The 27,294-nt window shown below is 37.1% G+C and overlaps 1 protein-coding gene across 1 annotated transcript in view; it reads right to left on the bottom strand.

The window, feature by feature from the left end:
• GRIK1 (glutamate ionotropic receptor kainate type subunit 1) overlaps positions 1-24,026 on the bottom strand; it is a 162,433-nt gene extending 138,407 nt beyond the window's left edge. Inside the window, exon 1 of the mRNA XM_070943569.1 lies at positions 23,930-24,026. Within this exon, the coding sequence (XP_070799670.1) occupies positions 23,930-24,026 (97 nt within the window). The remainder of the gene's footprint in view (positions 1-23,929) is intronic.
• Between the last annotated feature and the right edge of the window lie 3,268 nt (positions 24,027-27,294).

Below are 27,294 nucleotides of genomic sequence, written 5' to 3'. Positions count from 1 at the left end.
TCAGAATAAAATTAAACATTAAAAATTACAGCAATTTACTTTTGAAGTTCAGATGAGTGAAAATAACAACTGAAAGCAACAGAAATTTGTGACAAAAATTTCTTTGTGTTGCTAAATAAATAATTATCTGGATAGTCTTTTTTTCAAATGGGAGATAACAGTTTTTATTTGCTCAAATTCAGGTGTTTCACATCATAAATAGTTTCATTTTCCTTTTTTCTACAGCAGTTAGCATTAAGAAACACGAGGAAACTGTGGTGTACTGCTGAGGAGTGGGTTAGCAGCAAGTTCCTTGGACTAGGAATAAACCATAGTTGACACATTGATGATTTGGTCGATAAACACTTGCTCTTGGGAAGGATCCCATCTCAAAGAAAAAGCCCATTTGCTTCTGATTTATATTCACACTGCAATAGATAAATTCTGGTGACATTCTGACTGCCTCTTATAAAAATATTTTCATCTACCTACAAAACTAGTTTCTTTCTGTATGCTGGGTTTTTTTTTTTTTACATTCATACTTTTTAAAAATCTGATTAATAAAATTCTACTGTGACCATTTAAAGTTGAGAGTATCACAGCAGAGTCTTCTTTATAAGCTATGTTTTTTGTCTGTTCAAGATACCGTACTTTAATTAGATGTTAAAATGAGATATGCTGTATTTCGATGCCTCCATCCTCTCTTTGCCTAGGGTCTGTATGTTCATTTTTATAATATTTAGCTTTGATTGTGGGTTTTCTATTTTTTTCTATTTGTTGTTTTATTTAATTTCTGCACCCTGTCCAAAGTCACTTTGTGTGAGATGGGCAACTATACAAATTTGAATAATAAATAAACAAAATAAGTGATTAAAGTGGGGTAGGTATTACTTTTTTGGTATTTTGCCTTTTCTGTCTTTATCTAGAAAGAAATGGTGGACCTGACGCATTCCTATTAATCATTAGTCATTTGCAGTTCATGCACTCTGGTGAAATGTGCCTGACTGCTGGAATCTGTCTCAGGTGATCAAACCTGACTTGTAAGATTGGGAAATTCACAGCAAAGCTCTTCCTTAAGTTTTCTAGAGCCTCTGGACATTCTGTAAGAAATATATATGTCTCTCACAGCACAGGTGCTCTCTAGATGCTTGTATATTTTTGCATTAATGATGGTGCAAAACACTTCAGAGGAAGGTAAGAGAATAGGAAGTAAGAAGTGAAGTAAGAATAGGATGATTCTGTGTATATTTTATTAACACCAATCCTTATTGCTATTTGCAGAACATGGGCAACAGAAGGAGAGATTAAGAGCTAGATGCTTATTCTTTCATCCAATTTATCTCTTAATACTCTTTATCCACATGTGTTTTGGGATATTACAAAGACACCAAATCATCTTATATAACAAAATTGGAAGTAATTGCTTTCCATCCCAAAGATTCATTTTTGTACAGTGCAACACAAGTGCTTTAAGAAGGACATTATAGCCACAGAAGTCAAATTCACAATGACATGAAGTCTCAAGTGTGGTAGAGATCCAATCAAATGTGAAGAGACTTGAAAAACAATAACAAGACCTTCAAAAATAAATATGAAATAATTTAATGGCTGTAGACAACAAATAGCTACAGACAAGTCTGTTCCCAGAACTGGAATTAATGTGGCTTTAATTTATTAGTTGAGCCCGTTGTATTTTTTTTTTTTTTGGTATAATTTATATTATTTGTCCTTCTAGTTGTCTTGACTATCTGCTTTTGTGTTGGTTTTTTCTACCCAGAGACTTCTAAAGAAAGCAGCCATTTTAAATTGAGTTAATTAAATTAAATTGAATGACAGTGATGAGGTGGCATCATATGAAATAGCTAAACTTGTATACTGAGGAAGAAATAAAGATTCTTTCCCAGAGGATGTTTTGTTTATTAATTTTGTTTGTCCATCATGCCAAAGAAGACACATTAAATTTGAGTTTCCATTCATGGAGAAAAGTCATGCAAATCAATACTATCCAAAAATCAGAAGGCATTGGGTAGCACCTTAATAGACTAATGAATGTTCTAAAACACCTTGTTGATCTTCAAAGATGATACCATTATTATTATTATTATATCAGGGTGAGTCATAGTCTGGGATTGGTAAAAACTTAACAGTTCAAGTCCTATCTAAGGACATACGTGCTCTTAAGATAATGTCTGAATATATAGGCAGGTCCGTGTAGGGTGTTCCCCCCCCCCCGCGCAAAGTCAGGATATTCAGGTCTAATATGTTCAAAATTTCCATGTATATTATTATCATTACCATGCAACAGAAACTCGATATGGGTAGTCCTCAACCTACGACCACAATTGAGCCCAAAATTTATGTTGTAAAGTGAGAAATTTGTTTAATGAGCTTTGCCCCATTTTACAACTTTTCTTGCCACATTTGTTAAGTGAATCACTGCAGTTGTTAAGTTAGTAACCTGGTTGTTAAGTAAGTCTGGCTTCCCCATTATTTTTGCTTGTCAGAAGATTACAAAAGGTCATCACATGACCCTGAGACATTGCAACTGTCATCCATATGAACCAGTTGTCAAGCATCCAAATGTAAATCATGTGTCCATGTGGATGCTGCAATGGTCAGAAGTGTGAAAAATGATCACAAATCATTTGTTGTCGAGGTCTACCTGTATGTACAAGTCAAGGACTACCTGTAGGTACAATAAGTACCATATATTTTGGACTATAAGACACACTTCCACCTCCCCAAAAGTGGGTGGAAATGTCTATGCATCTTATAGAGCAAATATTGCGGTGGGGGGAGGAGGGTTGGTGCGGCGCCAATCAGCTGTTCTAGGTGATGGGGACTGCTGCCACCGCCTATTGCAACCACTGCTGCTCATTCTCAGCAATCTGCACTGAATGGGCCACGGCAAAAGGGCCGCACCTGCATGAATGGCCCACAATGAATGGCCCGCGGCAAATAGGCTGCAGAGAACGGGCCATGGCAGCGGCAAATGGGCCACAGCAAATGGGCCATGGAGGCTGAGGCAAATATTTTTTTTCTTGTTTTCTTCCTCTAAAGCTAATGTGCGTCTTATAGTCTGGAGCATCTTGCAGTCCGAAAAATATGGTAATAGTAAATACCTCAAATTTATGAAGAAGGATTTTGAACAGGGAAAGATTACTAAATGTAATAATATTAGCCAAAAAAAAAAAATGGAAAATGCCTGAAATCATGGAAATCATGTTATATTATGTATTTGTTAGATTGCGAGTTGCATTTACTTCAGGAGCTCAACGTGGTATTAAAGCAATTCCTCCTCCATTGCCCAGACAACACTGGGAGGTAATGTAGAACTAAGAGAGAATAGCTGGCTGTAAGTGATCCAGTGGGGCTTAGAGATCAATATAATTCAGTTAGGCCATTCATGGTTCGTAGCTTGTCTTGGGTGCCACCTTAGAGTAACCTTATATTTAATATCCCATTTAAAAATATTTATATGGAACAGAACCCATTCTTTCACATAGCTTGGATTGTGTCTTAAAATGGTTTAAAGAAACAACAACTGGAACCTTATTATGCAAACTGGAGCAAATGTAAACTCTAGATTAGGATCAGGTAGATAAGCAGAACAAGATAAACTAGCATTTTTCCAATATCTTCCTAAAGTGCATTTCAGCATAATAATTATGCCCATACCAATGATATATGCTCATTTACCAAATAATAAAAGCAAAATTATGTCAAAAGCCACATGTCATTCTCCAATCATTTTAGTACACAAAGCTCATGGCAGATGATTTGATCTTCAGCAACACAGGTCATTATTGCATTATTTTATTTTATTATATAAAATAAAAACAATTCCACATTATTTAATTTGCACTAGATTAAAAGGAGTCATTTAAAATTTTAAGAAATAGAAGCAAAGGTAATGGTAGATTTAAAATAGAGCCATTTCAATGATGCATGCTTTTCCCTGGGTCACCAAGTGTTTTTAGTTTCCATATATACGAGAGAGGCTCCAATATACATAATCTGTATTGGCACATGAAGACCATACAGGCTAAAGGGAGCAAGCCACTTCCTCAAAACAAGGAAGACCACCACTATATCAGGGGTGAAATACAGCAGGTTCTGACAGGTTCTGGAGAACCGGTAATGGAAATTTTAAGCAGTTCGGAGAACTGGTAACAGAAATTTTAAGTAGTTTGGAGAATTGGCAAATACCACCTCTGGATGGCCCCAGAGTGGGGTGGGAATGGGGATTATCCTTCCCCTGCCATGCCCGCTATGCCCACCAAGCCATGCCCACAGAACCAGTAATAAAAAAATTTGGATTTCACCACTGCACTATATTTTATAATGGCTGGGTAGGAAATCTAGTAAGAAACAGGCAATAGAGTGATTTAAAGACTAATTAGAAAGAAATGTTGTGGACTTTATATGTGCACAGCATATCTCTGCTACTCATTAAAGCAGCCAATCTATTTTTGTGGCTGCTGCACAAGTCATTTGTCCATTTTTTCAGGCTCATGAGGGATCCCTCCCCCAAAAAGTCTGACAACTTTACTGAACCACAGAAGAGTGCTGAGCTTAGGTCCTACTTCCAAATAATCTACAACAAGGCTGTCAAACCCCCGGCCCACAGGCCAGATGCGTCACGCGCTGGCCATGCCCAGGCCCAGTTTAGTGAAGGGGGGAAAAGTCCCGATACATCATGTGATGCTGCTGTGATGACGTGAGTTTGACACCCATTGTCTACAAAGTTTGCAAAGTCTTATCAGGCAATCCAAAGAATTCTAAGCATGAGAAGAAGAAACAACAATGATGCCAAGAAAAACACCATATGCAATTTTTTCCATTAAAATAGAAGGTGGAGACTCCCCTGAAGCTCATAGCTTTTCTTGCTAAATGAGGCATAGCAAAATAATGGCTGTCATCTCCAATACTTTAAAACTTAACTTCCTCTTCTCTTTTTTTGAAAAGAGTTAGTAGTTAGTATAATTAGCAGCACATGCCTGAAGATCTACTTCAGTAAAGGGGCTGTAATGATCTTAATCCAGGACAAACCCCAGAAGAACAAGGGTGGCTAGCAAGGAATACATTTGCTCTTGTCAATATTTAAATTAGTGAAAGTCTACTATAAATACCTTTTTTTTTTTTACTCAGACTGGCGTGAAAAATAATCACAAATGAATCTGTAATTAAGATTTGATTCTTGTCATGCTACACTCAGTGGTAAACTTATGTTTACTACTCACTATGATCAAATATTTTGACCAAATAATTTGGCCTTAGGAAAAAAAATAAGATGTTTTGAAGGAGATGGAATACATGAAAGCTTTACATGAAAGTTTGACATAATAGGAGGCCATGTAACCTTTTGGCCAAATGGATATGTTTAAAGACTTAAAGGGTATGAATGCAGCAGTGTTTTTTAAGTATTTGGGAAAAGGGCAGAATTTATGATTTCACCTATTGTACTTTATGGCCTTTTAAATTTTTCATGAGGTGCCTAAAATCATAGGAATAGGCACATAATTTCATCAAATAAGAAGGAATTCATTAGATATCTCAGAAGGCTCAGAAAGCATCCAGGTTTTGAAAAGCCATATGAACCTTTTCATGAAATGTTTAATTTTTGCTGCAGTTTTCTTATAATGGAAAAATAGTATTCTAAATGAACTGAAATATATGTTATGTTCATACATTTTCTGTAATAAGTTATGGCTTTATAAACAACAATGTGAACAAAAGCATGCTGATATATCTAAGCTAGGGAAGAGATGGTTTTCTAAACCAGAATTAAGACTAATTGTACCTAAACAAACCAAGACTGTAAAGACGTATGAGCTGAAATAATGGTTTGCTTTGTTTAGGAATCCTAAAATATTTTGCAACAATAAATTGGATTTCTAGGTTCAGATACCATGCAAAATACAACAAATATCCCAGAAGGCTTCTCAGCTGGATTTTTGTACACCCAAGCAATTCTTCTTCTTCGCAAATCTATAATTTTATCTTTATTTAAAGGCGGGTGCGATGCGAACCATGATCACAATTAGTTAAAAAAATAGAGATATTATTTTACCAAATTTTAAGCAAAATAAAACACTGACCCAAATTCACAAGGACTAATATTTATAACAGTGGTACAGATTGTGCTCCTACTGATATTTTATACTAAATATTTGGCCCATGTAATTCTTTTAGATAAAGTAGTGAGTTGAGACAGTCCTCTCAGCCTTAATGTGGTTTCTTTGATACACGTAGCCCTTGACTTATGACCAAGTTGAGCCCAAAATTTCTGTTGCTAAGTGGACATTTGTTAAGTGCCCCATTTTATGACCTTTGTTGCCACAGTTGTTAAGTGAATCACTACAGCCATTAGTTGTTAAGCAAAGCTGGCTTGCCCATTGACTTTGCTTGTCAGAAAGTCTCACAAGGGGATCATATGACCTATATTTGTGCAACCGTCACAAGTATCTGAATTTTGATTACATCACCATGGGGATGCCACAATGGTCATAAGTGTGAAAAATGGTCATAAGTCAGTGCCATTGTAATGGCAAACAGTCACCAAATGGACTGTTGTAAGTCGCAGACTACCTGTACTGCATTAGTGCAACAGTTGTTCACAGCCATTGCATTTTATAAATCATGATTCAGCATTATTTACCATTTAACATTATATGATGTTAATAACTATGATTAAGTCAGCAAGCAACAGTTAAATTTCATAGTTTAATACAATGTGACAATTCAGTTACTAAAGTTTCTAAGTCTACCAAATAAAAGTTTCCACATTATATTAGAAGGAAAGGCTATCTCATGTTCATCTTTTAATTTAATCACTACCCAATAACCTATCAGAAGAAATTCAACTAAAAAGGAGACAAAGTCACACAATTCAATTGTACTAATAAAACATTTTTACTTGATAATTATTATCACATTTCATTCATTAAGTTTAGACGGTTAATCAATAAATAATTAATCACTAAGACTACAATCATAATTAATAATATGTTATGCCCATATGTATTTTAAATAGAGAATATCAGAAACGAAGATTTCCTAATCCATAATTTTATTGTTCTCATTATTCCATTGATGCCCTCTTATTGAGAATAATTGATCAGTTGACTTCGTCGCTTGTTCTATGAACGCATTATTTTAGGTTGTGCATCAAATGATGCCAAAAATTTGTTATAGGACTCTTTTAGTTTAATTTAATTTCTCTATAATTAATTTTAATAGGACTTCATTTTGACCATTAAAACCAAATTATTTAAAGATTTGTTTGTAGACAAGTAGCAATACATTGAACTATTGAACTATTTGAACTATTGAACATTGAACTATTTGGAAAAGATGGTATGCATATAAATTAGAACAAAGCTAAATGTTATTCTTTTTACAAAAATCTTTATTCAATCTTAATGAATAAATGAATGTGTGTTAACCCTTTTTACCTTTCATGATGTCAAGGACCAATATGTGTAATTTCTATGGTAATGCAATTTAAGAATAATTATTAATTGCCTGAATTGTGCTAAAGAATATTTTAATCCCAGATGATACAAAGAATAGAATCTTGAACTCAGGACCATTTCATCCATTAACCAGAGTCAAATTCAGATTTTCTCTAGTATACCACCATTTGTAAATTTACAGTTTATACAGAAAATTATATAACAAAAAGGTATATTCTCACTGCATTTTATATTTTAAAATTTAGATTTATATTTTAAAAAAAATAAAATATGAGATTATGAATTCAATTTCAATTCATTGAATGTCCCAGGACCATTCCCTAATCCATAAACAGTGCAGTATAAAAACATAGCTTATTTATTTATTTGTTAAAATATTCCCAACTCAGTGCATATCAAGAGATTTCAGAATGGGATACAATTAATAAAAAAATTCAACTAACAAAGAAAAGCCACATTTCAGTATAGCTATCATAATTAGGCTAGATAGAACCAAAGCTTGTCATAAGATTATAAATTCTACTTTTTAGGAATATCTTTCAGTATTGCATTGAGATTGTTAGCTATAATATTTTCCCAATACTGACATTGGGAATATTTACCCATATTCCTGTGATGTGGATGCCATCAAAACCACAACCTATATTCAGTGGTGGGATTCAAGTAATTTAACAACCGGTTCTCTGCCCTAATGATTTCTTCCAACAACCAGTTTTCCAAATTGCTCAGAAAGTTAACAACCGGTTCTCCCGAAGTGGTGCGAACTGGCTGAATCCCACCACTGCCTATATTCATCTTCTATTTCCAGTACTACAGGGACATTTGCCACCAATGGATTTCTCTTCTTTTATTTAAATTTCCAGGGCATTCTGACAGCTTTTAACTGCAGTATGTGTTAAATAAACAAGATAAATTTATTTCTTCAAAAATAGCAAAAAAAAAAATTGCTACTTTGTGTGTAAGGTTCTCCGACAAATAGTTTACTAATAGTTCTTGCTGTTAGGGGATAGTTTTGTGTGTTCATGTTGTCGATTCCATTTTTATTAGTCAATGATTGAAAGTTCCATCTATCTATCCGTCCATTTAATGTAGAGTCTTTTCCTCTATATTTCATCAGAGTGTCAGACTAAAAAAGTAAAGTTCAAAGACTGTGGAGCAAAATATTCCTTTCTTTTTAATTTGGCACTTTTGGAAAGGCTGTGCATAGGTTAGAAAAGATCAGAATGTGAAGTATGAAGGTGAGATTTTCTTTCAGAATATTCAGGGAGAGACTGAGGTCTGCCTACCTGGTTGTTCCTTCATTTAAAAAAAAAAAACCCACCCGATTATATGCATTCACCACAACAAATGGGGAGTTTTCTCGTTTCTTGTACTTTCTTTCTCCTTCATGACTGATCCAGGTGACCACCAAAGTTGCTTAATTCCCTGACCAACATTTGATCATCTAATAAGACTACATTTACATGAACCACCAGCTGCATCAGAGAAGATGCCATCACCACCACCAAGCTACCTTAAATTAAAATACAGATAGACATTCTCCAATTATTACTTTTTAAAAGGATCCCTCAAGACAGACGTGGTGGCTCAGTGGCTAAGACATTGAGCTTGTTGATCGAAAAGTCGGCAGTTCAGCAGTTTGAATCCCTAGTGCTGGGTAACGGGGTGAGCTCCCGTTACTTGTCCCAGTTTCTGCCAACCTAGCAGTTCAAAAGCACATAAAAAATGAAAGTAGAAAAATAGGGACCACCTTTGGTGGGAAGGCAACAGCATTCTGTGCGCCTTTGGCGTTTAGTCATGCCGGCCACATAACCACGGAGATGTTTTCGGACAGCACTGGCTCTTCGGCTTTCAAACAGAGATGAGCACTGCCCCCTAGAGTCAGGAATGACTAGCATATATGTGCGAGGGGGACCTTTACCTTTACTTTAAAAGGATCCCTCAGTTTTATTTATTTTTTTAGTCCCTGCAAAAAGAGGGATAAAAAGACATGCTTATTCAAAAGGTGTAAAGAAAGTAATAGGAGTCAGCCCAGCATTTGTTTATCTTATTTAAAAACCAGTAACTCTACTGTAGCATTCCTCCAAGAGCTTCAATAAGAATAAAAGAAAAGCTGCATGTGCCTTGAATGTCTTGAAGAAAAATCATATATCAATCTATAAATAAAGATAAATCAAAGGAATGAAATAAATACTGACAGATTCTTACCCAGATTTTGCTGGCAGTAAAATGCAGATTGTTCAGGGCTTTTTCAAATACTTGTCTATGAATAAATGCACATCCATAAACAATTATTTAAAATATGATGGACTATGATTTTGATAGAGGTTAGAAACAACTGTTTAAAAATTAGCTACCATTAATGCATGCCTAGGGAACTCTTCTATGGGAGGAGAAGAGCTGCACAAGAGCACTGCAGCAAGTTTTTGCTGCATTATTTCATTTGAGGGCTCTTGCAGAGCTCCTGTTCAATTCAGCAGGAACATGGTATCAATCCTTTACAGATTATCGGTGTAATTCAAGCATCTTTCCAACAGCACTGATTTTCAAAGCCACTATTTGGCTTCTAAAGTTTAATTAGCATCAGCAGAGAAAGGAGAATGTGAAATAATGAGGCCATTTACTTCTTAAACCTTTCCATATTCATAAACTTAGCATAAACTAGGACAAACTGATCTTTGAGGTCACAATTCCAAAACCATCCAGTAAAACTAATCTGTTCTGGGGACAGGATTTTTAACATTATTTTTTAAATTGCTGAACAATCTCTGGACTAGTCAGTCAAATCAAGCATTTCTAAGAAGATTAGGACAGTTGCTTAAAATGCATGGAGGAAAGATTTAACATTCATTACAGTCCAGCATGTTTTTCAGCCCTTAATGGGAACAGAACATATTAAAAAGGACTGTGTTCTATCACAGTAGACAAAATCTACTATCAATGAGCCATATGAGATCAGTTATAAAGATAAAGGTTAACCTTTCAATTTCCTGATACTTCCTGATCTTAGGTGGGGAAAGTATTATATTTAGAGCACTGGTTTATGCACAATTATTGATGAGAAACGTTGTATATAGAAATGTATTATGCGATAGGTTATGAATTAATTCTACAACAACTACAAGGCAAAACTAACTAGATCACAATGCAAAAATATAAAGCAAGTTGAAAATCTACATCATCTTCAGAAGTACACTAAAATTGGTCATTTCTAACTGTGAATAGATTCGTCAAGTCTGGTTTTACTCAATTTTTTCAGCTTTACCAATATTTTATTCTGTTTCCACCTATGATTGCATTTTTTTTTCCAAGTAAAAGATTTTTGCAGCAAGTCATTTTTGTAAATTATTTTTCATCAAGATATGGATTCTTAATTTATATGAATTTTTGTGAGTGAATATTTTTAGACACATTTGGGAATGGTACAAAATCCTACTGCAAAATTTATAACATTATGAATATCAAAGGATAATCACGTTTCAGTTCAAACTAAGCTGCAAATCAAGCAAATTTCGTTCCCATTCCTAATTGCCTTCCATGTATTTGCCAAGGAGCTCCTGGGACCACCAGATGGCTCGTAGCCCAGCCAGATTGATATAGAGATGTTTGCTAGCTCCATGCTGTATTTGTGTGTACATGCAGATGCTCCTGCTACAACTTTCGGTGAGCTGCAAAAAACTGGAAAAGTATAAGGAGCAAATCTACTTTGTTTAAATGCATATTTACAATACATACCTTCATTAATAATACACGGAATTCAGCTGACATCTAAAAATCAATAATTGATGCAATTGAAGACAAAAAAGATCATTCTTCTGTGGTTTTATAACTCTTATTTATGATGAGATCAAGTCTCAGTAATTTATGTCAGAGGTAACTAGAGAATCTTCTGTTTTGTTTTTTATAGGCTTAAAAGCAAATCATTCCCCTTCAGCCAGAATTTTTTCAGTTCTGCATTTAATTTCTCTTTAGTTTTTAAATTATTTGTCATACATCTGTCTATGCAATGAGAATTTCATGCACTATATTCCATCTGTATTTTTTACATGAAGCTACCAGAATTTGGATGAAAAATGTATATAACTACCAGATGACATTAAACAGATACAGTACAGAGAACTGTAGCTACATGGGTTTTTGCAGTTCAGGTCTGGTAGCCCTACTTTTGAATGTACAGGTGGCCTTCGACTTACAACAGTTCATTTAGTGACTGTTCAAAGTTACAATGGCACTGAAAAAAAAAAGACTTATGACCGTTTTTCACACGACCGTTGCAGCATCACAATGGTCACATGATCAAAATTCAGACACTTAGCAACTGACCCATATTTATAACTGTTGCAGCATCCCAGAGTCATGTGATCCCCTTTTGCGACCTTTTGACAAGCAAAGTCGATGGGTAAGCCTGATTCACTTAACAACCCTGTTACTAATTTAACAACCGCAGTGATTCACTTAACAACTGTGGCAGGAAAGGTTGTAAAATGTGGCAAAATTCACTTAACAGCTGTCTCACTTAACAACAGAAATTTTGGGCTCAATTGTGGTTGTGAGTTCAGGACTAGCTGTATTTAAATTGCTTTAGTTTCTAGGAGGGGAAACATTGTAATATGCTTTGAAAACATAAAACATTATTTCTAAATGCAGTACTTTGTGTTGATTTTTTTAATGTGTTAACAAGATTAAAAACTAAAAACAAATTACCATCTGATTGCCTTTTCATAAGTCAGTGAAGCTTATCCATACTGGATAGTATGAGTAGTGAAAGATATAAGTCTCTAAGGGATAACTTCCTAGATTGTTTTACCACAAATCCAAAGAACAGAATTAGATTTTAATAGTTCTTTAGTTTTTTTATACCAAACTAAAATTACAGTTATATGTATGTATGTATGTATGTATGTATGTATGTATGTATGTATATATATATATCCCCAATTGCTTAAAGAAAGAACTTGTAAAATAGAATTCCTCAAATACTGAGTTTAATGATTTCTTACCTGTGGATCTCTAACTAGGCATGTGTAGTTAAGGTACAAAGATATGCTAAGATAGTTCTTTGTTATATTACATCTTCAGAAATAGTTTTGAATGCCCTTTATAAGTATCTACATACAGATGATTAAACATAATTGCAAAAAGACAATTTCAGATGTAGTCCATCTTGAATGAAATTTTGAATGAAACAGTGATGAAAGCTGGAAGATGTGATAATAGTGGTTTACTTCAATGTTGTAGACTTGTGATACCTTACAATCTGCCTCTGCTTTTCATGGCCATATAATTATGCTGACAACTTGTTGTAGGCATAATTGTTTGGAATGCTTTTTCATTTGGACCATCTTTAGTTATGCTAGCTGGAATACTACAGCCTGATCATTGATATCTGCAATCAAAATTGTAAGGATGCATTGTTACAATATACTTTTTTTTCCCTAAAAGAACAACTTCCTGAAGAAAATTCAAGCTACAAATATAAGAATTCCATGACATGTTATATACATACATATATACATACAGGGCTGTAGAACATCTTATCTTATGTAGGTAAAACCTGGCTACAGTACTGCATTGTGGCAGTTTACTTCTTTATTTTTATTTTTTGTTATAATAAAAAGCAACAAAGAATAGCATCAACTTTAAAGAAATGTGAGATTGCCCTAATTTTGAGAATAATTTTTCATACGATGTTTAGTCCAGGTGTTTGTTGCAAAATGAGTGAAATTCATTGCCAACTCAATCTGAGAATTCTAAAGAAGACAAATTTGATGCCAGAATCAACATTTTACTTAAACATTAAGAGAGGCAGAAAAAGTTATATATGAAAATATCTCCACTTACACTTACTGTACAGAACTGAATTAAATGAGTATATTATTCACATCATGTAACCCATATTGAACAGAATGAGAACTATAAAAGTCAAAAAAATCAAATCAGTTTTTTTAAAAAACTAGCACAGCTAATTATTACAACTATTCTATTCTATTTATTTTATTATTATTGGATTGAAAAAAATCCCATTGGGATTTCATTGCTAGGAAATATTAAGGAGTACTTTAAAGAGTATTGCTGAGCACATTGTAAGCCGCCCTGAGTCTTCGGAGAAGGGCGGCATATAAATCAAATTAAAAAAAAAAAAGAGTTAGCAAATATACACAATTATCTACACAATACATTTTAATCAAAGCAGAATACCTGACCATATGCTATTATGGTAATATCTGGGTTTCCTTATAAGCTTCATAGGAGTGATAAGTACTGTACTTTTCATGTCAAAGAAGCAAATGTATGAGTATTGTTTCCCTTTTAGTCATTTTTATGTATAAGAACGTCTAGAGGAAGGAAAAGGGAGGGCTATAGAAATGAACATGATATAGGAGAGTTCCAATCCAGATAAATAGATTTCTGGGTACGCTGTTGCCTGGTGGCTCACATTGTCAGCGCTTTGCTATCACTGAGCATCTATCAGAGGAAAGCGAAGGGATGGTAGTTCTCAAATAAGATGTCAGGTTTGTTAAATCACCTAGTGCTGTGCTGATCTTCTTAGTCTAGTTGAACCAACATGCAGTGTGTGTGTGTGTGTGTGTGTGTGTGTGTGTGTGTGTGTGTGTTGTGTTGAGTGTATGTGTAACTGATGATCCAGCAGAAGGATCTGAATATAAATTCCAAACATTCATATTTGTTTTAAAGCATAGCCTGCAATGTTGGGCAATATGACTAAATTAACTGAATTTGCATTCAGCGTATATTACTGCAGAATGTCTTTCTGGGATCATATTATAGACTACTGTGCAATGTGTTTATCGTTTCATGTGTGAAGAAGTCTAACGTGCAATGGCAACAGACAGGAAGCTTACTAACCATTGTCAATACCATGGCCGGAGGTTCTCCGGAACTGTGTTTCCCAAACTTTCCTGTCATTACAATGTCTCTGTTTCCTCAATAGAAATACTCAGAGAAGCAACAGAGAAGGGCAGCAACTTCCAGCTGCTTCATTGTTCCTCCGGCAGAAGGCAGCTATCCAGATTGGGCTCCAAAGCAACAAAGATGGACAATGACCACAGCAGAAAGACAATGTGAATTGTCTGAATGAAAAGAAGCATGCAGAGGATATTTTACCCTAGCAGCTACCAAAAAACTAGAAGAGGCACCAGAGAGCATGAATGTGGGATGAAACTCCCATATTTCTCCATATTTCTCCTTAATATTCCATTTTAAATATGGGAAATTATGCAGATACCATTGGATGCATCATCCCATCTACATTTTTTTTTTCATGATGTAGAATAGAGGCGAGGTCCCTTAGACTCCTATCTCTATTCTGCTGCTATTTTGAACATTAAAGGTTTACAGGTAGTCCTTGACTTATGACCAGCCTTTGAAAGACCTTTTAGAGCTACAACACCTTCGTAAGGGGTGCTTTACAGTCCATAAAGCACTTCTGTCCATCATAAAACGTCACACCAACCCCTTCACTAGTCATCTGGCCACATTTTGGTGACCATCTTGTCACCAAATAGGTTACAGATTACCACAATCACAGCACTTTGTGGTAATCTGTAACTTATAATCACAGCAATTTGTGATGCCTTTATGGTTTCTTTTTTACCAGTTTCACATAATAACTTCTGTAAAAAAAGGTTGAACAATTGAGTCTGGTTATGTGGTGCCTCAACTTACAACCACAACAACTTGCAATTGTAATTACAATCTCCATTGTGGTCATAAGTCAAGGGCTACACATAAAGCCACAATATGGTTCCCAGTAGCTCTAGAACTATATCTGGATTTTGTTTCATTTGGTTAGAGATATATAGATAATATACATACTTCCTTTTTCATCATTTCTCATTGTTTTTTCCTGCCCGTTAGTGTATTTTTGACAATTAAACATTTTTTATTTTTGCTGAAGAGAGAGAGAGAGAGAGAGAGAGAGAGAGAGAGAGAGAGAGAGAGAGAGAGAGAGAGGGAGGGAGGGAGGGAGGGAGGGAGGGAGGGAGGGAGGGAGAGGGAGAGAGAGAGAGAGAGAGAGAGTCAGTTTGGTTAGGCTAGAAACCTGGAAACTATGAGTTCTAGTCTTGCCTCAGGTCCATTTGGAGGCAAATGATACCCCAAAGTGAGCAACTGTGTTATCATGCTTTGTGAGCCTTATTTATTAGCCTTAACTATTTATTCTATACTCTTTTCATAAAATAAAATACAAGTGACATGTTTCCCCCCCCGCCACATTTCCATCTTATTTCCCTTGATACTTCCCTTAATAATGGAAAACACTCTCTAAGCTTCCCTGGACAGAATTTGCATTGCCTGTGCCATCTTTTACTGGCAAGGTTTTACTGTTACAGTATGCGTGAGCCTTAATTTATTTTTGTTTTCCTAATTTTCCTTTTTTTGCTTGTATTTTAATTTTATTATAAATGTGTAATCATTTTTTCTTCTTTTCATTTCTTGTCCATCATTCAGAGTCATGACATTGTGCTGGGATATAAATTAGTAATCAACACACAAACAAACAAACAAATATTCACTGAATTCAGAGAATATCACCTTGATAAATGCCACTTTGGAGAACAAAACAAAAGAACCTACTCACAACATGCTTGAAATTTTGCAAGACAGAAGAAACATATTTTTTTACTTCAGATTTAATCAAACTCTAACCCAGGGATCAGCAACCCGTGGCTCTGGAGCCGCATGTGGCTCTTTCATCCCTCTGCTGCAGCTCCCTGTCGCCGGCTGGCTCCACCATTGATAGGGGGCTTTCAGTTAGGGCAGATAGAGGAAAAAGAACGCCGTGCTGGGAGGGGACTCTATGGTGGGGGGAACAGGACTTCTGGTTGGCTCCAGAATTGAATGGGGGGCTTCCAGTTAGGACCTTTGTGGCTCTTTTAAGTGTTTAAGTTTGCCGACCCCTGCTCTAACCCAAACAACAATGTAATGGGTAACTTAAAAGCATTTAACACTGGTTTTTATAAAATCTACCACTTTGTAATGATATCATGTCACACATGTCATGTTTTTATTCTACTAAAAATGAAATGATGGACATTTTTCCTTGTGCTGGACAACAGGAGACAACAGTCATGAATTGGATACTTCTGCAAAAATCTAGAGCTTCAAATCAGAACCTCAGGATGACCAGTGAATCTGTGCACATCCATCCTTTGCATAAAAGTTTTTTGCATTCAGGAAATGAATAGAATTGTATCCCAGTCTATCTCCTTGAAAATATCATAGCATGGAAATGATAACATCTGAATGCTTTTCCTGCTATGAACAGAAATGAAAATGGCTTAATGCTAAATCAAGTGTATTGGATGCATGAACTCTGTTTTTGTTTTTTTGTAATATAATTGAATGTCTGTGGGTGTGTAGTTATATAGACAAAATATGTTATTGCTAGCAATTGTGTTGTAAACTCATCTATCAAAGGAAAGCTTTTGTTCAACATACTTAGAAATAATAATAAAGTCAGATACTTGCTGAAATCAAAATATTATATAATAAAAATGCCACACTCTTTATATTTATCAGTATTCCAGTGTAATTTTCTTTCTTTCCTTTCACTTTGTTTTCAAAAAGATGGTGCCCAAGCACCATTTGGAATGAATAGAAGCTAGAAAAATGCATTCAATAAATTGCAGTTTGGATACTTATTCCACTACTAGGCATTCTACTTCTTGCAAATGTTTTAATGGTTAAATATATTGTATATAGCTTTGGGATAATCAAAGTAGTTCATGTCTCCTAAACCAGCGGTCACCAACTGGTGGTCCATGAGAAAATTTTGGTGGTCCGCAGAAAAATTATTTGCATTTTTATATTGCACTAAATCAAGGGTCCTCAAACTACAGCCCCTGGGACGGATACGTGCAATGAACGTTTGTGTTGCTGCAGAGAGTCTCCCCCTTTAGGGTCTTTTTGTGTGGGTTGGAGGGGGACAGAAATTCCGACATGGGATCTCCTGTAGCCTCCTGGTGCGGGGCTTTGGGCGAAGGCTGGAGGGAAGCGCCGCTGGTGGCAAAGAACTGGAGGGCCTTATTCCAGTGGGACTGCATCATGGTCTGAAACTAGCTGACCATCTCAGCCCACTGAGCCTCCAGGTGCCAATACCTGGACTTGCACTCCCGCAGGTCTTCCCTCTGCTTGGAAAACCTATGCTCATAGTCCTCAGTGAGGTGCTTCTGCTGAGCCTCCTTCTCGGTCAGATCCAATTTGAACTGAACAGCTGTTTTGCCAATTCTTTCTCATGGTGGCTGCTTAGCTCCTACAACTGCTTCCTGTTGGGGCCCTAAGGAGCCCGGGTGGGCAGGAGAGGAGGGGCTGGGAGAGGAGGGGTGAGTAGAGGCTGGCGAGGCGCCCCTCAATGTGAGTGACACTGAGTTGACCACACCCACCCAGTCACATGACCACCTAGCCACGCCCACCCAGCCGGTCATTAGGCAGATTGTATTAGTGGTCTGTGGGATTTAAAATTATGAATTTAGTGGTCCCTGGGGTCCGAAAGGTTGGGGACCCCTGTCCTAAACTACATGACTATAGGGCAAGATCTGACATTTATTTTTAGTACTATCAAAACCTTACATATGCAGTTCTAGCACCTTTACCTTCTACAATTTGCAATTGTATTTACTTTCTAAATTTGGCTACAGTCAAATTTCCATTATATTCAGAGATGATTTCTCCACTGAAGGATTGTTTTATTAAGTAAAGATGCTGAAAGTTTTGAACAGAGATTTCTTCCAACAAGTGATAATTTTATCAGATAGAATGAATGAGTCTAAGAACTCATCCTCAAATACTATCATTCAGACATCTAGGAAGGTTCAACCAAACCTTAAGTAGAAGTAACCTCATAAATGTGTACTGGATTGATTTTATACACATATGTCCTTGAAGACATAGAACTGTGTTGTAGGCTGTCCAATAGCTCAACTACTATTGTCAGTCCTGGAGGCCATCTTTTTCTTTGGATCTTCAGGGCTGCCACACTTTTCTTGCAACGGTTTCATTAACCTAACTAGGTAACATCATCAGTGCTGGTCAGACTAGTTAGGGTAATGAAACGTTTGCAAGAAAACAAGCAAGCTAAGAGAGCATCAAGGACCCCTCATTTCAACCCTGAGCTACAAATATTCTCTTATTGCTACAGTTTAAAGCTCTAATTTAAAACCGGATGTTTTGGTTTGAACTACCTAGCTGGAGATAGGAATCAAGTTATTCCTATCTCTACTTTATAGAAGAGATGCAAAAACAAATTCATTTATATATTCCAAACATTTACATCATTAGCTAAACCAAATTCTTCTGTTTCTTAAAAAAAAAAAAAAAAAAAAAAATCATCACATTACATGTCTGCGGTTTAAGCAGAACTATCATTTTTGCTTTTGATTGGATTTCACTTGGTGTAGTTGCAGTGCTCTCCAGGATCCTGAACAAATGAATTCTACGTTTTCTTTCTTTGGCAGTTTATGTTGTCTTCTTTTGCTTGAGACATTTATCAAATTGGCAGAAATCTTTGTTGATAATGTGACAAGCCATTCCTTTTTATGGATGATTAATCTATCAACAGCAGCTACTTTTGATAGTTACAGTCCTGAACTTATGAGCACAATTGAGCCCAAAATTTCTGTTGCTAAGAAGACAGTTGTTAAATTCATCATGCCCCATTTTATGACTTCTTTGCTATGGTTCTTAAGCAAATCACTGAAATGTTTAAGTGAGGCATACAGCTATTAAGTGAATCTGGTTTCCCCCATTGACTTTGCTTGTAGGAAACTCCCTAAGAAAGTTACAAATTACAATCCCAAAACCCAGGGACACTGCAATCATCCTAAATACATGCCAGTTACCCAGAGTTTGATCACATGACTGTGGGGATGTTGAAATGGTCATAAGTGTGAAAACTGATCAATAGTCACTATGATCAGTGCTGTTGTAACATTAAACGGTCATTAAACAAATGGTTGTAAGTTGACGACTACCTGTAATAACTCCTGAATCACACATATCTTAAATATTAGCTGTAGAACAGCAATAGTGGAAAAGAGCATTTCCCCCTAGTCATCTTGTGTAGTTAAAAAGGCCTCCTGCTATTTTAAATAGTGTCTTATTTATTTCATAGGATGCTTCAACAACCAATCTATATGTTCCCTATATCTGTGTGAGAGAGAATATGTGTAAGAGAGTGCATGTGTATGAGGGTGAATGAACAGGAGAGAGATTTCAAACTAATGGATTTGCAAACACTGCAAAAAATAATCGATTTAAAAATAATAAAACTTTGTCTTTTGTTCAAATCCAGCCATTTAACTGCTAAGACTAGGCAAGCTTTTTATAGCCCGTAAAAATAAAAAAAGATAAGTGCCGATGTGTTTTTCCCCAGAGATAAAGAACATGGATTTCAAGGATAACAAGAACCTGCTGCTCTCTAAGAATAGCTATAGCTGATCTCCAACGAAGCTCTGCAATTTAGGAAGAAGTAGATTGCTGAGCTTCTGACCTGTCATTTTCATGTTAGATAATCAGAAAAAGTCTTCATAGCAATTTTTGTGCAATAATTAAATATAAGGACTTTAGGTGCTGTAACCTTAATTCTTCCTGGAGTAATTTCTAAAGCAGGTCATATAAAGCTGATAAATTATTATTGCACATCAAGCTTTAGTTTAATAATACAAAGAAGTTCATTGGCTTACTGGCAATATCGTGAAAGTAACTGCACAAGTATTCTCATGATCAAGGTTAGTTGTAAAAGCAATTCAGTGTTAATTTTGAAGCCATTCTTATAATTTAAATTGAACTGTATGACTTTCATATTATCCACTACAATCAAGATTAAAATATATGAAAATAATATATATTTATGCATGTAGTTTTGGCATCTCCACCTCGGACCACCCCAATGATGCCCTTCAAGTGATGTCCCGGTGCCTGGAGGCTGTACGGATCTGGATGGGGAGGAACAGACTCAGGCTTAACCCATCCAAGACCGAGTGGCTGTGGTTTCCGACATCCCAATATAGTCAGTTGGTGCCATCACCGACTATTGGGGGCAAGTCATTGGCCCCCACGGGGAGGGCTCGCAACTTGGGGGTCCTCCTGGACTCACAGCTGTCTTTAGAAGAGCACTTGACGGCTGTGGCTGGGAGGGCGTTTTATCAGGTTCGCCTGATTCGCCAGTTGCGTCCCTTTCTGGATCGGGACTTGTTAAATACGGTCACTCATGCCCTCGTCACTTCCCACCTGGACTACTGCAATGTTCTCTACATGGGGCTCCCCTTGAGGCTCCAGCTGGTCCAGAATGCATCCGCGCGGGTGGTTATGAGAGCGACAGGGCGCTCCCATGTGACCCCCCCTCCTGCGCGAGCTGCACTGGCTCCCAGTGGTTTTCCGGGTGCGCTTCAAGGTTTTGGTTACCACCTTTAGAGCGCTCCATGGCTTAGGACCGGGGTATCTACGAGACCGCCTTCTGCCACCAGTGGCCTCTCACTGATCAGTACGCTCCCATAGAGAGGGGTTCCTCAGGGTGCTATCGGCCAAACAATGTCGACTGGCGGCCCCCAGGGGAAGAGCCTTCTCTGTGGGGGCACCCGCCATCTGGAACGAGCTCCCCCCGGAGATACGGAAGATCCCGGACCTGCGCGCTTTCCGCTGTGCCATCAAAACATTTCTTTTCCAGCAGGCCGGCCTGGCCTAACCTCTCTTTTAAACTTTTTAAACTTTTTAAATTTTAAATTTGTCTTATGAATTGGGGTGTTTTAAATTTCGTTTTTCGGGCCAATTATTTAATTGTATTTTAATGGTTTTTTAACATTTGTATTATATGTATTTTATTTGGCTATTCACTGCCCTGAGTCCTTCGGGAGTAGGGCAGTATATAAATTCAATAAATAATAATAATAATAATAATAATAATAATAATAATAATAATAATAATAATAATAATAATAACTGTTTAGAAAGGAAGATAAATCATTTTATAGTTTATAGGGCAAAAAAGAGATCATATCCCAAGATTTAAATATATAATATTCAAATTTTTCAACCGTAGTCAGGTTGCTAATTATATTTTGTTATTATTTAAACGCAGAAAGAATTTTTTAAAGTTCTGGCCTTATTATATCTTGTTTAACTTCTCTGTTTGTGTATGTGCACATATGCACCCATGCACCCATGCACCCAAGCACACTTACATTCTTCAGATTAGTGTTGACTCCTGGTGACTACCAGGGCAAGTTCTTACTATTTTGGGGGGGCAAGATTTCAGAAGTGGTTTCGCCATTGCCTCCTCCCTAGATCTAAGAGAGAGTGACTGGCCCACAGTTTCCCCTCATGGTTTCCCAGTTTCCAACCTGATCCCTAAAACACTACCCTAACCTGGCTGTTTCTTTGTATCTCGCACTTATTTTCTTACTCTATTTTATTTTATTGTGATTTTCCTTTTTTGTGTTTATGTTACATCACTTTGTTATGATACATGATTACAACAATAAACTTAGCCTATTTCCCCCAAAATAAGACATCCCCTGATAATAAGCCCAATTGGCCTTTTGAGCACATGGCAATAAGGCCAACGCTTATTTCAGGGTCTTATTTTTGGGGAAACATGGTATTTATGTGGGGTCCTTGATACTCTCTGAGCTTGGCTGTTTTCTTGTAGATGTTTCATTACTCATACTGTTGAGGTTGCCCAGTCTGGTAATGAAATGTCTGCAAGAAAACTACTAAGCTCAGAGAGCACCAAAGACACCTTATTTCAACCCTGAGGTACAAATCTTTTTTTTTTTATTGGTAATCTTATTTGTCAATTTATTATCCAATACTTTCATTTCTCCTTAAGTACATCAAGAATTTCCTTCTTTTCATTGAATTTATCACAATACCCTGAGAACAACTTTTTCAGCATAGCTTTACAGCCATTTAAAATATATAGTAATTTAGGTCAGGTTTTCAGAACATTAGTCTACTATTTATAAGTCACTAAGTGCAAAAAAAAAAAAAACAGAATTCAGAAAGTTGGCTTCCCTTTGTGTAATTGCTTAGTGCCTGCTTAATTTTCTACCTACATTTTTGATAACTGATATTCACTGTCCTGTTGACCCAAAAAGCCCACTGTAGAAAGAAACCCTCCCTATGAACTTTGTTGGGTTTCCATGGAACAAAGTTTGCTCTTTTTCTCAACCATAGAGTGGCATATTCTTGCTAAGGAGGATATAATCAAGATAGTCCATAATTGCCTATCAATCTAACAGTATGGCATATATAAAAATATAAAGACAATCTCTTTATATTTCAACTCTAACTCTTTCAGTCTCAAAGAAGAATAGGCTATGTAGCCATTTCTGGTTCCTAATTTTTAAGTGACCATGCCAATATCTTATACCAGTCAGAAAGTTATTTTAATATTTTAGTTATTACATTGTGTATTCACAGTTCCAGTTTCTAGATTGTTTCCTGAAGTTGGCATCTTCAAAAAGCAAATATAAATATTGACATGGCCAAAGGGAAATAGCTGGTTTTTGGTGACTTCGAAATGAAGAACGGTTAAGCAGATGGCACTCAATATTTGTTTATTTTGAATTAGCACAGAACAGCTTTCCCAGTCTGGTGCCTTTCAGATGTTTGAATTACTCTGCCCCTGGTGATGCTGGTAGGAATAATGAGAATTGTAATCTCATACCTCTGAAGGGCTCCAAGTTGGGAAAATAAATTTAAAGAGAAGGAACTCTCTCTCTTTCCTTGGAAAACACAAGCAAAGGATCTCACACAAAATGTATCTAAAGATGGTTGGTGACTTTAAAGGTACTTTTTAAAGGTTTGGTGAGGAGAATTCCAAAAATTCTTTTAAAGAGGAAAAAATGCTTGCACATGTGCACCCACAGAGACATGTATACATACACAACACAGAGAGAAACAAACTTCCTTTGCTAAGTCTGTCCACCAACTGTCTGTGAGAAAAAGCTTCTGAGTAAGTGAATAATAAGGAGAAACAAAACCACTCTGGAGGAAATCAGCCACTGAAACAAAACTCCTGGGTAAGAGGGACCTAGGCAGCCATCCCTGAGCAAAAGGTCAAGTGTGCACTCTCTGCTGGTCTGAACCAGCTGCTTCATCCTTGGACTAGCAGCCTGCCCAGATAGTCACACTGCAATCCAGTGCCAGCAATTGTAACAAGCAAGGAGTGTCTGAGAGGTTGGTCTAAATCCAGAGAAAAAGAGAAAGGTCCAGGTATTCTTGACCAGTACTCTAGCATTTCTTTGGAGCAAAGTACCTGGGGCCAAACTGGAATGGACCGATTCCTTCTACCCTGTGGGCAACCAGCAGATAGCAGAAGCTTGATCTCCTGGTGCTTGTCTTGCGGGGGTGGGCTGGGGGGTTGTTTCCATACCATAGGAGCCTAACCAAAACCACCGGAAAGATCCCTTAACACATTCACGAACCCTCCCTGCCCCTTATTTCCCGGCACTCACCGATCCTGAGCACTTGCTGGGAAGTCTGAAGGACGCCCAGGCGAAGATAAAGGAGGAGAAACAAGAACCTCCTGCCGGCTTCCATGGCAGAGTCCATGGGCTCCTCGCAAAGGACTCTCTCCGCTTTCTTCACGCTCTGGCTGGGTGCATGCTTCAACCTCTCGGCCACATTTCTCCCTCCTGCTTCGGCATTCGCTGCTCGGGCTCAGACTGGTTGGCAGCCCCTCATATTTTCCTTTAACACTCTCTCTCTCTCTCTCTCTCTCTCTCTCTCTCTCTCTCTCTCTCTCTCTCTCGTGTATCCCTCCTTCCTTCAGCCCATCACTCCAGCTGGCGTCCCAGCCAAGCGAGAGGGTCTGCAGGGGGTCTCCTCGACTCTAGGGCAGCGAGTCATTCAATGGGAAAGTTGCCTCTCGGAAGGAATGACCCGGCTTGGCTCCCGCTTTCGATCTGCCGCCCAACGACCGAACGGGGAAGCGAAGAGGCAGGAGAGACGACTTCTCACGGCAAATCCGAGCAGCTGCTGCTGGGAGCCCGTCCCATGCCTTCTCCCAACCCCCGCACCCCTTTTCTCAGCTACTTTCTGCCTCGTGGACCTAGAACTGATTGGATCGCTGCTGTCTCCGAGCTGGCTCTCTTCTCCGGATTAAAGGAACCCGGTCAACTCGCAGCTGGTCAGCTAGAGAAGAATGAATGAAGCCCCTCTGGTGACGTCAGCCCGCCTGGGAGCATCACACGCCGCGCACATACATACTCATACACATACATTACATTTAACGTCCCACTCCGAGCCATTTATCATCAAGCCTCTGATAAAGCAGCACAGCGTCCACTTAGGGATTATGTTGCTGGGACTTGGGCTGAGATTTGCCCAAAGGAACATAATACGGGACGATTTCGGAGGCCAAAACTCGGGGGAGATTTGAGCATCTTCAGGTTGAATTTCCGAGCCCCTTGAGAAGGGAAAGACTTGACTCCAGGAAACCGTGATAGTTATTGGGGATGGTAAAATAGGATCATATGTCACTACCATTTACTGTTAGGGTACTTTAAAAAAAAATAACGTCCTAGACACTTTGATGATCACTATTTACGTAGGACGCTTGGGTACACTTGGGAAAAGGTTAGAAGAAGAGTATATACAAAAGTTCCATGTTGGATTTCGGCGCAGGAAGCTCAGGTTTACCCAACATTGTATAAAGGGGAGAAAACCTTGATGTATGAAGGTTTCTTGGATGTTCAGGGTAATCCGAAGTCACGAGAATTATTAACTCTTCAAGGATATAAGATAGACTGGTGGTCTTATTCGCAAGTGCACTCCAGGTATAAAAAAGATTTACATAGTGAAGGAATCTACCGTAAAAGACAAGAATTGGATAAGATCTTATTAGAAGGAGGGAAAGGGATATTATCTAAATGTTATGCATATTTATTGTCTCTGCAGATAGGACAGGATGTAGTGAAGGATTGTATGATAGCATGGGGGCGAAATTTTGGATATCCCCTTGACTTCCAGCAATGGGAACAGATTTGGTTGAAAAATATGAAATTAACCATGGCCTCCTCATATAAAGAAAACATATATAAAATGATCTACCGGTGGCATCTACCCCCGGCGAGATTAGCTAAAATGTTTCCCGGGACATCTGCCTGCTGTTGGAAGTGTGGTTACAGCAATGGAACCTATTTTCACCAATGGTGGACCTGCCCGCAGGCGGTTAAATATTGGAAAAAAATACGGCAATGGATTTTGGAAATTACACAGATTAATTTGGAATTAAGACCTGAGATTTTCCTATTGGGGGCAAAACCTTTGAATGTTAAATCAGATATATGGTTCTTGTTGATTCACATTATCACTGCAGCAAGATTAGCGTATGCGCAGGAGTGGAAAAATCAATACTTACCGATAGATTTGAAAATAATATATAAAATTAATGAGTGTGCGGAATCAGATAGACTAACTAGATTGATCAATGGTAAAAAAGATTCAGAATTTTATAACAGTTGGAAAGTATGGTACGATTGGGTCCAGAAAAGGTGGGATAGAATAGATATATGATGATGTATATATATGATGGCAAATATGTATGTATAAAGGAATGATTTTATACTTATGGATAATGTAATCATATTATACCATGGTGGCAGGATTGTATATTTTATTTGTGTATTAGTGTAAAGAATATATTAATAAAAATTATATATATATATATATATATATAAAAAGAACATGTATTATCTTAACAGGGATGTTATTGTCCACTATTAAAGTCAGTAGTATTTTTTTATGTATTGTAAACAGTGATGTCTATTGCTGGTCTATGACCATAATAAAGTTATATTCTTATTCTTCAAAAAAAAAAAAAATAATAACTAGGGACATCTCTGTATCTCTCCCAAAATGGAGAAATCTCAGTGGGAGAAGATTCCCTATGCCAATGGGATTCCCCCATCCCATAGAATGAAATTTTTATATCATTAAAGAATTCCTTTGTCAAATAATTACAAGTTTGGGCTAATCGCTGAGGGTGATTAGTGAAAAGTGAATGAAATTTCTGCATATCTCAAATGTGTATAAAAGAAAACATGTTATACTGTAATATAGGCATTTTTTAAAAAATGATATAGAACAGTTCTGAATTCAAGATCTGAACTGACAGTTAGTAGACTAGTTAACCTAAAGAATTTCCTGGATTCTAAATGTTTTGATAAATACTTACAAACAGGCAATTTTGCTTTTCACTCAAACTGTTCACAGCATTCAAAACCATTATTACAACAAGCAGTGATACCATTCAGTATGTCAGTCTAGCCATCAATAATGAGTTTGATCAGAAGGAAACACTTGTAAGTTATTTTGTACTCAGAATGATTTTATTTGTTTGCTTAATTTTTATTATGTGTTTAATCCACCTGTTAACAAGAATTACCTGAGGGGCCGGAAATTGAAAGAAGTATCACATGTTCCAATTTGATTTTGTTAAATAGCAGGCGGTTGAAGAAAGGACTTGGCACAAAGTATAATATCAATGCTTTATTTAAGCTCCGTAACAGCAATGGCAATTCCAGCCGCGGCAGCCCTTTTTAAACCGGAGCTGTCCGCGGCTTCAGCTACTGACGTTTCTCTAAATTTCCCGTTTTTAGGATTAATTCCTGATTGGCTCATTTAAACTGTCACTGAATACTCAACAGATTTGATAGGTAGAAATTGTATTGATGAAACAGCAATAATATACATGTCTATCTCTATATTTGTACATACACACATATATACATATGTATATATCACTACTATTCCAACATAAGCCTTGGTGGCACAATGGTTAGAGTGCAGTGCTGCAGGCTACTTCTGCTGCCTGTTG

This window comes from Pituophis catenifer, unplaced genomic scaffold, assembly GCF_029215685.1.
Source record: "Pituophis catenifer annectens isolate HBS135680 unplaced genomic scaffold, rPitCat1.0.hap2 SCAF_4, whole genome shotgun sequence".
Lineage (NCBI taxonomy): Eukaryota > Metazoa > Chordata > Lepidosauria > Squamata > Colubridae > Pituophis > Pituophis catenifer.
Note: the sequence above shows the minus strand (reverse complement) of the source record. Positions and strands in the feature narration are given on the sequence as shown.